Source organism: Ascaphus truei, chromosome 2 (genome assembly GCF_040206685.1).
Source record: "Ascaphus truei isolate aAscTru1 chromosome 2, aAscTru1.hap1, whole genome shotgun sequence".
Taxonomy (NCBI): domain Eukaryota; kingdom Metazoa; phylum Chordata; class Amphibia; order Anura; family Ascaphidae; genus Ascaphus; species Ascaphus truei.
The window spans coordinates 197,334,844-197,351,663 of record NC_134484.1 but is presented as its reverse complement, the minus strand read 5'-3'; the positions used below and the strand labels follow the sequence as shown (position 1 = coordinate 197,351,663).

General features: G+C 45.2%; 1 protein-coding gene across 1 annotated transcript; it reads right to left on the bottom strand.

The window, feature by feature from the left end:
* Positions 1-9,150: 9,150 nt before the first annotated feature.
* PPP1R3G (protein phosphatase 1 regulatory subunit 3G) lies at positions 9,151-12,031 on the bottom strand. The gene has a single exon (XM_075585787.1). The coding sequence runs from the start codon at positions 11,487-11,489 to the stop codon at positions 9,912-9,914; it is 1,578 nt and encodes a 525-aa protein (XP_075441902.1). The 5' UTR covers positions 11,490-12,031; the 3' UTR covers positions 9,151-9,911.
* Between the last annotated feature and the right edge of the window lie 4,789 nt (positions 12,032-16,820).

Genomic DNA, 16,820 nt, shown 5'->3' with positions numbered 1-16,820 from the left:
CTCGTATTGGATCACTATTTTATTGTTTGCTGGCATCTGGTAATGTATTTTTCTGGTGCACAAAGGCAATCCATTTGAGGGGGCATTCATGCACCTCTTTGCTACCTCCCTTCCCTCTCCCCCCCTCCCTTTTTTCCTTCTCCCATTTGCTTTCCAAAGTGTCATCCACTCCTACATACCAGTTTTATGTATTATTTATTCCCGTTTTAAATGTTGCCCAGGGATCAGGGATCCCCATAACCAAACTCAAGGGGGGTACTGATGAATCTCCCCTGCTGATCAATACTCCCAAGTGACTCCCCGGACCCAAAGAATAACCCTTAGCTCCCCCCTCCCCCCCAAAAAAACTCCTCCCAAGCCCCTCAATTCTGCCATCTCTGCCTGACCTTCATCCCTCCGTTTAGCTGGGGTGGGGGGGGGGGAGCTCCGTTGATCTCTTCCTGGTCCCGCTGGAACTCCCTGGGGATAGGTGATCATGAGGCGAGGGCCTGCTCTGGCTGCTCCAGGTGCTGGAGGGCCCTGCTACCAGTGGGTGTGCAGGTCATCGGTCTGAAAAGAGAACCACTTCCTCCCGTGCCAGAACACACACACTCGCCATTGTGTCTTTCACCTTCCCCCCCAGTGTCTCGCACATTCCCCCCAATATGTCTCCCACCTCTCCATGTCTTTCTCTCCCCCCAATGTCTCCCACCTCTCCATATCTCTATCCCCCTCCCCCCAATATGTCTCTAGCCCCTCCCCCCAATGTCTCCCACCTCTCCATGTCTCTCTTTCACACTCACCTCATCACACAGCATTCAGGAAGTCAAAGCCTGTGCTGCATGAGCTGTGCAGCACAGCGCCACCTAATTGCTGCAGGAGAAATTGCAGCTACGACTGCTTTTCTCTGCAAAATCGCCCCCCAGTTTGCGCACCTCTGCTGTAGGGTACTCAACACTATTAGTTATTGCCTATTTAATGTCTTTATTTAAAGTATATTTTCTTTATAAATTCATATGTAATTAATGTCTGACCTTCAGGTACTCATTTACATGACAGCCCATCTTTTACTTATGCTGTGCCACATGACAACTGCAGGTGCTGGAAACACCTTCACGCTCATTCATTTGAATAGGCTATAATGTGCCTTTTGGCAGAGCACCGCTTGGTAAATATGGGCCCTAATCTCTTCCAATGTTAGTGTATTACAGTATTTCTCTTTAAAATCTACATGTATGAGTGGTGCAATTATTTTAAAGTTCTGTTTACGTAGAAGAGGGACACAGAAAAAATAATGGTACTTTTTAAAAATACAAACATTTTATTTTGAGAACAATACCATTATTCCCTTTGGGTGAAAATGGCAGCCACTTCATCCACCAACGTAATAACATCTTCCCAGAATGCTAAAACAAATGTATACCATCCGCTTTAGTTTTTCCAGTTTGTTCTGTATTAAAAGCATTCATAGGATTTGAAAATCTACCAGCAATTTCATGCAAACGTTTTGGTTAACAAGAAGGGCCCTTTTGCATGTATCACTGAAACAGTGGTGGCATAACATGGCTTGTAATCACACCTACTCGTGTTCAACTGCTATGGCGAAAACATTGAAGCTATTTCTCTACCCAGGGAAGAGGAGTATGCACCCCTCACTGTTTGCTATTACTTGCTGCTTGTACCATTAAGTGGTGTGCTTGAACCTTGCATCCTTTTGATATCAGTGTTGTGTTTGTTGTGAAGGAAGGTCATTGCAATGTTAACTGAATGTCAGCATTTATAGCAAGAACAATCTGGGAATTAGCTGGTGTGCCCAGTGTTACAGGCCTGCTTGAATTAGTCTGCCTATAGAACCCACAATGAACCAAGACATTTTAGCCTTTGGTGCAAAAAAATAAAAAAAATTGTCCAACACAAATTACTTTATTAGCAAAAGAATAGTGCAATGTTCACAAATAAGATATTTAAAAAGTCATCCAACATTTCACACGTCCAAAGAACATTTAGTTGTAGAACGTGTAATCATTTTTCAACGTGTTAAATTGACACTAATGCAGCAGAAATGATGAGCATTATTGCTCTTTAAACGCTTCAGGATTAGCTGCTAGTTCAAAATTACAATAAGAAACAAAACAAAAAAAAATAAAACGCATTGCTCAAATTGTTTTTTTTTTTTTTTTACAATTTTGTGCATTTTTGAAGAAGGCATTAGGTGCTTATTATATGCATATTCTGAACTCACTACTGATTTAAATGTGAAACTATTGGAATGTTGCTGTGTAAACAGCATAAAGACAACAAGGCAATAAGGTGCATATAAACACTGCAAAATTACTTCAGACAGTGCTAAAACATAGCTTTAATGAAAATCCAGCAATCTGAATTATAAGGCACTGATCTCCCACACGTACCCCTTCTTCCCTCCCCCCCCCCCCCGCACCCCCCTTCATTTCACAGCAGAATGGCACACGACAACAAAAACATAATGAACAGATCTGTTTTCTACTAAATGTGAAATTGTACAAAGACCATAGAAATATCGAATCAATCAATTTCCAGAAATTATGCACTGCTCCTGTTGTCACATTTTAAGCAGTCTAGTAAATATGACTTCTGGAAGTTGATTACAAATTGCATTCCTTGGGAGACTTTTACCACCAGGACCTTTGAATGGTTGTACAGTAGTGCCAAAAGCTGTTGTATTTCTCTTTAAAAAGAAATTATACAAAGCTGCATAGTAACATTGGTGTAACCAAAGCTGCTTAGGCGTCTGAGTAAAACCAAGTCTGCCTGTGTTTGTTTCCATTTTTAGTGCACATTTCAAATAGAACGGATGTTTCAAGCCAAAGGGAAAAATGAAAATATAGCAACGTATTTTCAAAAATAAAAGCTCACATTAAACCTAAAAACCACAGACCTTTTTAAACCACCAAATGTGCATAAATATTTAACTGACCTCTCACATATACTGTATACATGATCTGTTTTTTTTTCTACATTACCAAAATAGACCAGAGCATCAATATTTTCAATCTTAATTTTCCTCTATGTGTAACATTTGATTCCAGTCTTAGCTTGTCGCCAGTGCAACAAAATCAGATTGAAAGTAAAAATTCTGTTTATCAAGATTTATAGAATACTCTTCTTTATAGCTTTCTTTGCTGTTACAGTGTCAAGCAGCTGAAGGGTGCAAGATACATTTAGAAGATTCCACAGGAAAGATAATGACATTGCTGGATTAAAAAGTGCACTTTACATTTTTTTTTGGGGGGGGGGGGCATACTTCAAATTTCCAAGTGTCAATGTCTAGTAGGTTATTCACAGAAATTATTTTACTTTCTTTAAGCAATTTCAGTTGAACATGTCTTAAAAGGTGCAAATAGAATTTCAAAAAGTGCAGTTTTGTAATGTAACATTAGTTTTGCTTAGAAAGAAAAATAGTTAAACTAAAACACTCTAGAATAGATAGACCTATGAAGCCTCTTATTTACTCATCCCCAGTATCTTTGACCTCATACATCTCAACTATACATTACATTATAAACACTCTTCTTTCCCTAAATTTTCATCCATTGGAATTTAGAACATGGTTTGATATATTTAGATAAGCAGGGGGCCACCAAATGTATTTCACAATGCTTTGTAGTCTCCAATAAATGGTGTTTCCACAAATAACCTCCCTCGACAATCAACAAAAATATTGATGCTCTAAACGATTAACTGTTGTAACCAACCAAACATACCAAAATGAGATTAGATATGCTCCTAAATGAAAAAAAACAATTTCATACAAGCTGCTAAGGCAACAAAATGCAATGTTGCACAAAAACTCAATTGTAAGCTAAGGTAATGTAAATACAGTACAGATGTTGGATATGCTTGCAAAATGTTGAAATAGTGTCATTAATACTTATTTCACTGCATCTAAATGATATTGCAATAAACTTGTGGCCTTTCTACTCCTAAATGTTCTTTGACATGGCCCCTTTGTAGTTAGAGAGCTCTGCTCTATTGTACTTGAAATGGAACGCTGGCCAGTGCCAGGTAGATTTGAACCTCTCAGATTTATGGTGTTGCTGAATACACGACAGGGTACATAGACGATGCTTTTATACCACATCTATGCTTATGTTGTTTCGACATCATTTTAAAGGAGCAGCCGTTGGTCCCCCAGCATATGCTGTGATATATAGATTTATATTTTTGGGGACTTTTAGAACTGAATTTCAGAAGCTACAAAATACCTTGCAGTAAATAAAACACCAGCTAAAAATGGTGCATTTACTTGATTGCAGCTTACATACAAAAACACCAACCTACATAAACTGGCCAACAAAACTTTTTGTAAACAATTTAACAATCTATGTCCTTTAACTAATCCAACCATGCTAAAAGCAAATCTGACTTATTCTGGAAGTTAAATGCATCCCTCAGGGGCGTTTGAATGGGAGTGTTTGCTAGTCACGTTTTTACTTTTACTCAAAAAATTCCAATAAAAATAGGGGGAGTGGGAAGGAGATTTGGCTGCGCAAACTTTTTAAACTCTGATATCATGCAAACAGGACTAGCCAGAGGAAGTCACACCCCTTCTAAATCTCAGCTCGTGGTGTTTACAACTTAACTTTAAACATTATTTTTAAATATATTTTTTTCTTAAAAAAAAATATGTTATATATATTCTCAGATCTAATCCCCATAACATATACATTGGTTTTATGAGGGATTGCCAATTTAATGGGTCAAAGTGATAACAAAAGGCTTTATGGGCCCATTTGTTTGTTAAACTGTATCCATTTTGTCAATTTCGTTTTAGACTCTCCAACATGGGAAAATCTAGTGTTATCGAAACATAAAGAATACTTTGCTCTCCGCTTCAATATTGTTGTAAATAATTCTAGGTTACATGCATACAAAAGGTGTACACATTTTGGTACAATCTGGACCAGTGGTTCCCAATCACTGGTCAGAGAAATATAGCACTATTGATAACAAGACCTGCACTGTTCTCAGATGCATGGTAAATTGGAAGCTGCAGTTTTCTTCAAACTAATAACATAGCGCACAAGACAAAGAAACAAGTCTCAGAACCCACTATCACGCCTCCACTCGGGTACAATACTTACATAATCAAAAGGACTTCGGTGTTTTCCCATATATACTTTTTTAGTGGGCTAAAGCTATACTGAAGTTTGGCCGGAACAATAGAAGCCATCTTGTAAAATTCCAATGTAAATAATAATTTAAATATTGAATTCCCGCAATCTGCATTGGTTGCCAAAATTAATTTCTTCAATGTTGAACTTTTTATTATTAGCTCGTTTGGCATGGGGTTGAAAAAAAAATTAAAAATTAAATCCCAGAAGTGATGCAATTTATAACGCCAAATAAGCAATTAACAATGCTCCCAGTGTAGAGGATGGCTTATTTTATAATCTATAATTAACATTTCATAGTTTAAATAGACAGAAGGGGCCAACCATAAAAACAACTTTGCCCCTTATTCTGTAAAGTGTGATAAGTGCAGATGACGTAACATATTTTCTCATAATGACTGGTTCATCATTACAATTATATCCAATATTACAAAGCAAATAATATCACAAGAGCTAAGCTTTTGTGGGCCAAGTACAATCATTTTAAATTTGTTTTGTATTCCAAAAAAAGCAATCATTTACATAAAATCATTTTCCTATTTGTACTGTATTTGCAATCGTGAACTTGCTTTCCAGTTATATTAAACGCAATGTGGCAAAGAGCAAAGCAGAATGTCAAATGTTTCTGTTCTGGAATTTCTATATTCTCTGCTGCAGACATTGGCAGCAGCAGTAGCCAAGCCAACAATGGATTCCAGCAGCCTCCATGGTCATCAATGGGTTAGGAATTCAATATTACAACCAACAAAGAAAACAGAAGAGCAGCATTATTAAAAAAAACACACACATTAATGAATAATGAATCACAAATGCACACCTTGCTCCATCCAGGTAAGATTAACTTCGTCATGTAAGGTCTGGACTACAATTTTACTGATTTTCATAATTGAAGGAATGTTGAGTTTCTTTCAAATTGAAAATCTAAGAACTGCAAAGAGCGCAGAACACATGTTGCAGGTCTCTTTAAGTTGCAGTTATTAGGAAAGACCTTTTTAAAGAAAATCATACAAGTTTTAGAACTTCACCAAAGTGAATTTCAGAAGTATTTCACAAAATTATACATTTTCTGGAGGATTGTTACCATAGTGAGAATGTAAAGAAAAACATCTAATGCTCCGATTGTCTGTGTAAAGCAAAAAAAAAATACATTCATATATTTATAGATTGTTTAAGTTTGTTTGTAAACAGTAGATAAAACCTAGGAGTGGTTTCATTTCCTGTAGATACTCCCTTGTGGGTAATGTGTGAAACAGGCACTTGCCCAGACAAGCTTTCCCCTAACTGGTCCTCTTAATTGAGAGTGTGATAGTATAGTGTTAAGGAAACACTTGATCGAGATGCATCCTCTCCTACAGAGTACTTCGGCGAATCAGTGCAACAGCAGACTATACACAAATCACAGCTAAAACAGACCATAATGCTGTTCATTGATCGAGTTAGGTCACAACCCATTGGTCAAATAAAAAATAAGGTAGAAGTGATACTTTTTATGGTGAAGGAATAGTTAAAGATTGCAAGCTTTCAAAACCACTGAAGTCCCTTTTTCAGGTGACAAGCTGCCTGAAAAGGGGACTTCAGTAGTCCTGTAAGCTTGCCATGTTTAACTTTTAAAAAGATTACTTCTGCTTTACTTTTGTTAGGTCTATTCTAGGCTAACAGTACCATCCTATATCTAAACTCCTTTACAAGAACCCCCAACAGGTCAGGTTTTAAGGATATATATCTCTGCTTGAGTACAGGTGGCTCAATCAATTTGACTGGACAACATAAAGCAAAGATATCCTTGAAACCTGACCTGTTGGGAGTTTGACGACTTGAGTTGGGAACCACTGACCTAAACTATACATATAAGGCACTGTGTCCCCTATTCAATGTGATGCAAATTCAAACGCTAGTTAATGAAGCATTCACTTAAATAGAATCACTTGAGGTCATTTGCACTATATTGAACAGGGCGATAACACACGTGAATTTATAGGACATTAAGGAAATGTATAAAAGTGCACAAAACATAAGCCTGTGTTTTTCTACCTTTACACCAAGACTAGTTACTACAGTATTACTTCGCTGGGAGCCAGTTGGTAACAATGAGATTGCACGCCTCCTCATCTTGATCACTATTTTTTTCAGTAAGTGGAACTATTGCTTTAAAGGAACCTTCCCTAAGGGGTTTAGCTCCTTTATTTCTCTGTTTACCTTTATATGTAGTATCAAAACTTCAAAAAGCAGCTTAATTAGTGTGTCCATATTGCTTTCCCAGGAGTGAGAAGGAAACCAATCTTGATGTCATATTGAGAATCTACAGTGCACAGATATTCTATTTAACAATGGAAGAGAACCGGCCAGTGCAGTGCTACAACCAAGACAAAAAGAAGAGCAGGGTGGCCAGATTCTGTTCCAAAAGCAGAGCAGTGATTAATCTGTAACTCGCAACCTCTAAAATGTCACTATCGCAAATTACATCATCAAATACCAACACAAATTCAAGATGGCCCCATTTTGATTCATAAGGATAACTACATTGTGCTAAAATTCATATAGCCAAGTGTATTGATAGATATTTATATTTAAAAGCTAGATTTCTTATTAAGCAACGGCTTTCAAAAGTTTTTGAAATGACAGGCAAGCAGCAATACTATTGATTGATGATTCAGTAATGAATGGTTGGCAGCTTTCAAGAAAGGAGTAACCAAGTCTGTAACTAGGCTTTGTGTGCCAGTATTTGAACTCAACACTGTATAACCGGCACAAGTCACCGAGATCACTTCCTATTTTGTGAGAACAATGACCATTCAGTGGGTAAATCCGCAGTAATATATTCCAGTGCAGAACTTCAGACAGGACAAAAAGCTCCAGAAATGGAGTAATGTAACACTTAAAACATCGGAAATCAAATAAAAAGAATGCATAAAGCATAGCAAGTAAAGCAATAAAGTGCAGAGGAGATACTTAGGCTGCGGCCCCGCTAGCGCTGAGCGCGGTGGCGCTCAAAGCATGCAAGCCGGGTGTCCTGCGTCTGCTCGCGCCCCCCGCGGGCGCATCGCGTGAGCAGGGATATATATATATATATATATCCATGTCACCTCGCCAAGCACCGCCCGCTCAGCGCCAGCGGGGACTCAGCCTTAGAGACATTCTGCTGCAAGAGGAACATGCAACACACATACAGGGCATATCTAACCAGAACCAGAGTATGCCAACCATTGTGTTTGACACTCCCATTGGGTGTACAGTTAACATTATGATGGTATCATTGATAAGTCTTCAGTAAATAATTGCTAATCCTCATTTTTTTAGGTTATTGCAAGTGACCTTCATATTTAAATAAATTCTCCAAAGCAACAATCCCGGCTTAAAAAAAAATTCTCCCGGATGATCATTTTTTTGCTTTTGAAATCATACCGCACGCACGCACGCACGCACACACACACACCACGGGAATCTGTAGCTGAAGATTGGGGAAACATCTGAGTTCAAGGCTCGCTCCAGCAACCAATAGAAAAGATGCAGTGTCGTGAGATGACACAGCGCATCAGATTGGTGACCCAGACTGCCATGTCTAGTCCACTGCCATATTTGAACTGTCAAAAATGACACGCAAAAAAATATTAATATATCTATTAAACTGGACATCAGCGGACCACCAATTCAGCTCCAGGAAACCCTGTTTAAGTAGCCGGGGCTGTTTTAAAGCAACATTGCATAATTTACCAAAATGGAATTAACATTATTTTTTTATTAGACTGGCGTACAACTGCAAACTTCTGGGAAGATAAATATTGCAGATGTACGCCCGAGTTTGAGCTGCATTTTGTACCTGTGCTCAAACAGTAAAGTTTCCAAATGTAGGGGGACAGTTGTGTAACAAATTAGTACTCTAATACTTTTTATGCTTTTTTGTCAGTCTTCCAACACCAGATTTATCAAACACATTTCCATTGACTTCAATGGTTGCGGTGCAATGTTTCATCCCAGACATATAGTCCCAATAGTACAGAAAAACACCAAGAGGAATGTGTTGGGTTCCATAAAGTGATTGTATTTGAAATTAGAAAATGTTGTAAATTGCCAGTGTTTAGCATTAAAAACCAATTGTGGACTGTGGGTAGCTTTTTAGGGTGTAAACCAGCAATGATGCTTTATGTCTAGGAACAACAGACATGTTGCATATTATCTTCACACTTTCCCTTACACTTCTGTATATTACAAATGGCTGCATAGAAAATTACCTATTTGAACTTCAGCATTTGCACAGAAGCTATGTGTTCTTGAAACTAACATTTGATATTTAAATTAAACCATTTCACTGCCAAAGGGGCCCGCAATGCATTGCTAAGCAATATTTCTCCACAACAAAAGTGAATTGCAGGACTTCAGAATTAAGTATTTTAGGGTGAGATAGGCCAAAGCAGTGCTGTTTTATTCCAGCTGTGTAAAAAAAACAAGGAACTGAAAGTAAAAGAATGAGGTGCTCTTGATATGTATCAGGCACAGCACTAATTTGTTTTTCTGGTTACACTACTTGCATACCACCCAGCCTTTGTTAGGAGGTCAAAATGTAATAATGCAGCTATACAGGGCTTGTGCAACATCAAGCATTGAAAAAAAAAATACAAATAATAATAATGCATTGCTGCTGTAGGGTTCAAGAATGACTCTTTCCTAGTCTTTTGGCCTACAAAAAAATACTTATTCGTTAAAAAAAAGTATGCCCCCCTTCTTTACTCCTTCCTGCAACCAGTGATGCCAGTATGTAAACAGTATGTTGTCCCCCCACTGCTACCAATGCCGATAGCCGTCCTGTGTGTGGCCCCAGCCCTCCTGCTCTGTGTCTGAGTCCTGGGCCTCGGGGGGCAGCTCCTGCTGGCAGCTCAGGGTGTAGTTGCTGCCCTGGTTGTTGTCCCACACCTCCTGCCCCTTCCCGGTGCTGCTGCGTATGGCAAACTGGATGCAGCGAGCAGCGGGCGGGGGGCACAGAGTGAAGAGGAAGCGCTGCGCCCCGGGGGCGGGAGATTGGGCGCTCACATCCGGCAGGGGGGCAGATGCCGGGCAGTCCACGTAGGACAGCCAGTCATTGAAGGTGTATCTGACAGTGACGTGCACCCCTCCCCCGGGGGGCTCCTGCACCCCTCCCCCGGGGGGCTCCTGTACCAGCACTGCCCCGTGCACCCCGCACACAGAGGCGGACACGTGCTCCAGGCACACCCGCTGCGCCTCCAGCCTGCCCTGCAGCTCCTCGGGGGTCGGGGCCGGGGTGTGAAGCTGCAAGCTGCTGAAGCGCCGGCCCGCCTCGCCTCCTCCCTCTGCGGCCTCCTCCTCCTCCCCCCGCCCCCCGTGCCCCTGCAGCCGGGACAGCACGGCCGGGGGCACCCGCGGCTCCTCGGAGGGGGTGAAGTGCTTGATGCTGGCCAGGCGCAGCCCGAGCGAGTCCGCGAACTGCACCCGCTTCTTGCAGCAATGCAGGAGGGCGCCCCCCTCCTCCTCCCCCCTCCCCCCCACCCCGGGGAGGTGCAGCAGGGCCTGTCCGGGCAGGGACTTCGCCCTCCTGCGGGGGGGCTCCTCTGTAGGAAGTGGCCGGGGGTATCTGTCCCCCCGCTGCAGGTGCTCCGGGGCCTGAGTTTCCAGCACCTGCTGCTGCTGCTGCGTTTCTTGTCCCTCCGCTGCCAGCTCCTGACGGAGAGGATGGATTTGGTCCCGCAGCTGGTGCATATGTTGCTGCTGCTCATGCAAGTCCTGCAGCGCCCCGCTCTTGTGCTTCTGGTCTTTCCTTTCACCCCCCGGACCCGGCTGCTTCACCTCCTGCAGTAAATGCACTGGCGCAGGTGGTTGCTGCTGCTCTTGTTTAGGGGGTGACTGCTCCTGGAGCGGTGTGTCACTTTGCCCCTGCTTGTCTTGTATTTGCCCCCGATACACTTCTTGCACATGACCCCGTGGCTTCCTCTGCCGATCAGACAGGCTGCCCTCCTCTCCGTGTCTGTGTCTGTGCTGCTCCCCAGGGGGGACTTCACACGTTACTGCATGCAAGTCCTGGTGGTGTCGGTGCAGCGCGGGTCGCCAAAGCCCTCCGTGCATTTGATCCTGCTCCGTGGGAGGCTTATTGCCCCCATCCAACGTGTGCGTCTCTTCTTGACGTTGCTGACACTGGAAGTCACCGTGCAGCTGCTCAGGGTGCAGTCCATGTACTAGTTTTTGCAACTGCATGTCACCTTGCTGCTGATCCTGCATCTTCCAAGGTCCCTGACTCAATTCAGTCTTTTGCATATATTTCTGTAGCTCTTGGTGAGGTCCGACCACTGTCTGGCGCAGCCCGATACCACACCTCGGTGCAGCTGCCTCCACTGGCTGCAACACGGCCATCTGCAGCCCCCCGGGGTGATTACTCTCAGCCCTCTGCAGCCCCCGGGGTGATTGCTCCCAGCCCTCTGCAGCCCCCGGGGTGATTACTCCCAGCCCTCTGCAGCCCCCCGGGGTGATTTCTCCCAGCCCTCTGCAGCCCCCCGGGGTGATTACTCTCAGCCCTCTGCAGCCCCCGGGGTGATTGCTCCCAGCCCTCTGCAGCCCCCGGGGTGATTACTCCCAGCCCTCTGCAGCCCCCGGGGTGATTACTCCCAGCCCTCTGCACTCACAGCCAGGCAGCTCTTCCAGCTGACTTCCGATGTAACATGTTCTCCCTCACTTCACTGGGTGTGCTCCTTTTCCTCCTCCTCCTCCTGGGCACAGCTAATTATTTGTTGTGTTTCCTCCCCCGGGATCAGCGTGTGCCGCTGCAGATCTGCAGTCAGGTAGGAGCATGAGATCAGTCCGGGGAGACCGGCCTGGGGCGTCCTCTGCTGCTCAACAGGCAGCGCGTTGTTATCACCACACCCCTGTCTGGGATCCACACAGCACTGAGCAGCACGTCCCAGACAAACTTATTTTCTGTTGTAATTAGCACACACCCCCTTTTATATAGGAAGGAGCGTTTCCACGTTACTTCTAATGACTGCTCATATTTTCCTCTTTCTTTTTTTTTTTTTAAAGCAGCTGTTCGTTCATGCAATATCCTATGTGTGTGTTTTTAAAATAAACCAGTTCTCTAATATTAGACAGTTGTTGTTTTAAATTCTTAATGAAATTTGAATGTTTTAATATACAGAGCATCCTTTGATTTCTATATCAGGCTTTAGTCTGAGGCCCCGCATGCTACTGCAGCGCCCGCTGTGACGGCCGCTGCAGGGACGAGAGCCCTCCCCTCAATGGCGCCGGGCCCGCTGTGAGGGGGGCCGCAGCGCTGTGACGAGAGTTTCTTATTGAGAGCAGGACTTGCGACGGAGCGCTAGGCCACGCCCCCCGGCGGTTCAGCCTATGAAGGCAAACCTGCCGGATGATGTCATGGCCGCGCCCCCGTCACTCCCCCGCCACGACCCCCCCCCCCCCGTCTTTCTTCCTGCAGCTCACTGCAGACCAGGGAATCGGCTGCACGCGCCGCCAGCCTCGCGGGCGCGCTTGCAGCGGAGGCACTGGGGCCTCAGCCTTAGCCCACCTCCCCAGCAGTGCAATATTTTTGTAACACTTTCCTGTTTGTGATAATTTGTTGCCAAAATACAAACTAAATATAGATAATGTTACCTAAGTAATATAAGAATACGTTGTAGCTCCTGAATTACACTGACTAAAGGATTGATTGAGAATGAAAAGCAGCCATTTGGTGAACACTGGAAGCAGGGTCGTTGCTGATCGATGACTGAAGAACTAATCGATCTGCAGCTTAGTACTGTATTATATTACAATAATAATATATATTTTTTAAAGTGTCCTGCATGGATTGGCTCTTTAAACAAAAAAGGTGACATCATTTTTAACCTCTTCAAGTCAAGGTGGGGGGAATGTATTGCTTTGAAATCTCTTGCATGCTCATCTGGCATCAAAGCTGTCCTGTTCATTTAAAAAGAATAATTAAACAGTCTTGCTGAAACTGGGAAACAGACTTTAGGGTTTATGTATGAAGCAAAAGAGGAGCAATGCCAGGGCAGATAACTGCACTCTATGCATCAAGGTAAAAAGTTCAATTGAAAGCAATAGGATTTTTGTCTTTCACACAAAATTCCTGCAGGCTCTAACACCAACACCCACCATAGCATACCATTGTTGCGCGGTGTTCCCTAACACACCCCAACCCCCCCCCCCCCGCCCCTCCCCCCCGGGAGATCTGGCCTTGCTACCGGTGTCATAGTGCTTCATACTTGTTAGGTTCTAGGAGATGCTGAGGGTCCTCATTGGTATGGGGAAACAGGACAGGTTTTTAGATGTCTTAACGCTGTGTTCATTTTGAATCAACACCTTGCTGGTCTCCCATTCCTACGAGCTGTGCACCGCTGGAATCTTCGAATCTCTTCTACAACTATATTGCATACTGAGCGTGGATGCACGCACCCAGGGAAGCAGTCCTATGTGAGTATTGCATGTCTCTCTTCTTTGAGACTTGATGACCGGCAACAGTGCAGCAACACAAGGGTCATGTATGGCGCAATCCTACAAAGTAACGGTATGTTAACCCTTATTTATCTTCACATATGATAACGTTATTGTGGATGCATTCATCAAGCACTGGGTCCAATACATTGCTGTGTTCATAGGCTGACTCCCCCAAAAGTTTAAGGACTTTATCATCTACTCAAGTTCTGACCTAGATTGAGCACTGTATTTGGGACTTACGCCCCATAACTACACATTAAGGATGTGTTCTTCCTATCTGGTACAACGCCTCCATTCACAGCAGGCTCCAGCATGGCTAGAGACAGTCCCTACTGTTAAAGTCTTCATTCATACCCCTACCCAAAAGACGGTAACTTAGGCAGGGGTATATAAAACAGGATCCTTTTATTGCATCCACTGCAGGTTTTATTGCAGCGAATACATTTCTCAGTATGGGATCCCAGCCTCTGGATGTGCCTGGCCTCTTCTCAGAATTGGGGCCTTGCAATCTGTTGGATCTATTTTCCTCAACCCCCTAAGGGGCTGAGAGCACGTCTCAATCCCAGCCGGGAGAGACTCAGACTGATTGTAATTTGGCATGCCAACTACCTAGTACAGAGGGAGAGGGCACAAGGCCTGCACCCGGATTGGCTGCACACAGACCAAGTGTCACCTCCACCCCTATTACTCAGGGAGGCTGCCTGAGGGGGAAAACCCAAGATGATAGGCTGCCACAGCCTGCAGCTATCCGGACTTACATGACAGGGAGGGGCAGAAGGATAGACGGTACCAACCATTGCTACACCATATATATTTGTGTCAAAAGGAGTGCTACTGGGTGTGACCAAATGCGCACAACAAAAGACAAAAAAAAAAACAACGCTACATCCAATATGACAAAAAATATATAATTAAATATTTAACTGTTTGTATTCTGATAAGTAAGGGTCATTTAGTTAACCTCTTTGGCCAATGCATTATAAGCCATCAGCCACTTCATGGCAAGACCACTCTGCATGTCTTAACATTGCCACTGCAGAGGTAAATGAGAATTTTCACAGATAGTGTTAGGACCTGCATGCTGTGGTCATGCTGTGACATGGCATTTGATTAGCAGCACCTGTCTGCTACTTAGCATCTTAATTCCCATGGAAGCCGTAAGGGTGTACTTAGTTCTTCACACATAGCTTCTCCATGTTGGCTTTATTTTTGTTAAATAAATCATGACACGGTGTAATGTGTCATGTGTTGTTGTTCATCTGAGGTTGTATTTACCTAATTTTAAGACCTGCTAAGGAACAGATGATTGTTATTATGTCCTTGTAACAGGGGACTTGTCCCTGTTCAAAAATGTGCCTCTAATCCAGCAGTGTGGTGGTTAACTGCTGGTAGTCAATTGACCAACACCACCTGGCTGATTAGAGGTTTGTTAAAAGCCTGCCTTTGAGACAGGAAGAGAGATTCCTGAGTCTCACAATTGTGGGGACTGACCAGAGGAACGGCTGTCTTGAGCTGCAGAAAGACTCAACTGGATGCTGATAGCAAGACAAGGGGACCAGACCTCAAAACCTGGACAGACATTGCTGTAGCACACAAAGGTGCTTACCCAAGAGAGCAGAGAGTACTTCTCCTACAGCAGGCCTGCACAACATACGGCCCGCGGGCCGCATGCGGCCCGCCTGGCCTCTATGTGTGGCCCGCGATGACTCCGGCCGGGCTCCAGTTAATTAAATAAATTTTAAAAAAGTTTAAAAAAATGGCGGCGATTCCCGCGATTCTCTCCTTCCCCCCCCGGTTTTGCGGTGCGCGAGTCGATGGTGGTGCGCGGGGCAGCAGCGTGAGGAGGATGTGAGTATTTTTTTTTTCAATAGCAGGAGGTCAGAGCATGCCGGGGGCGGGGCTTAGTACCGGGGAGGATGTGCTGAGCTAAGGTGTGTGTGTGTCTCTGTAACGGGCTGCGGGGGGGGGGGGGAGTCAAAAATGGGCTGCAGGGGAGGGGGTGGGAGTCAAAAACAGGCTGCAGGTGGGGGTGGGAGTCAAAAACGGGCTGCAGGGGGGGGGGTGGGAGTCAAAAACGGGCTGCAGGGGGGAGGGGAGTCAAAAACGGGCTGCGGGGGGGTGGGAGTCAAAAACGGGCTAATGGGGGGGGAGTCAAAAACGGGCTGCAGGGGGGGGGTGGGAGTCAAAAACGGGCTGATGGGGGGGGTGGGAGTCAAAAACGGGCTGAGGGGGGGGGGTGGGAGTCAAAAACAGGCTGCAGGGGGGGTTGGGAGTCAAAAATGGGCTGCTGGGGGGGGAGGGAGTCAAAAACGGTCTGCTGGGGGTGGGGTGGTAGTCAAAAACGGGCTGCTGGGGGGGGGGGTGGGAGTCAAAAACGGGCTGATGGGGGGGTGGGAGTCAAAAACGGGCTGAGGGGGGGTGGGAGTCAAAAACGGGCTGCAGGGGGGGGGTTGGGAGTCAAAAATGGGCTGCTGGGGGGGGGGAGGGAGTCAAAAACGGGCTGCAGGGGGGGTGGGAGTGAAAAACGGCTGCAGGGGGGTTGGGAGTGAAAAACGGGCTGCAGGGGGGGGTATGGGAGTGAAAAATGGGCTGCAGGAGGGGGGGGTGGGAGTGAAAAATGGGCTGCAGGTGGGGGTGGGAGTCAAAAACGGGCTGCAGGGGGGGGGGTGGGGGTCAAAAACGGGCTGCAGGGGGGGGGGGTGGGAGTCAAAAACGGGCTGCAGGGGGGAGGGGAGTCAAAAACGGGCTGCGGGGGGGTGGGAGTCAAAAACGGGCTAATGGGGGGGAGTCAAAAACGGGCTGCAGGGGGGGGGTGGGAGTCAAAAACGGGCTGATGGGGGGGGTGGGAGTCAAAAACGGGCTGAGGGGGGGGGGGTGGGAGTCAAAAACAGGCTGCAGGGGGGGGTTGGGAGTCAAAAATGGGCTGCTGGGGGGGGAGGGAGTCAAAAACGGTCTGCTGGGGGTGGGGTGGTAGTCAAAAACGGGCTGCTGGGGGGGGGGGTGGGAGTCAAAAACGGGCTGATGGGGGGGTGGGAGTCAAAAACGGGCTGAGGGGGGGTGGGAGTCAAAAACGGGCTGCAGGGGGGGGGTTGGGAGTCAAAAATGGGCTGCTGGGGGGGGGGGGAGGGAGTCAAAAACGGGCTGCAGGGGGGGTGGGAGTGAAAAACGGCTGCAGGGGGGTTGGGAGTGAAAAACGGGCTGCAGGGGGGGGTATGGGAGTGAAAAATGGGCTGC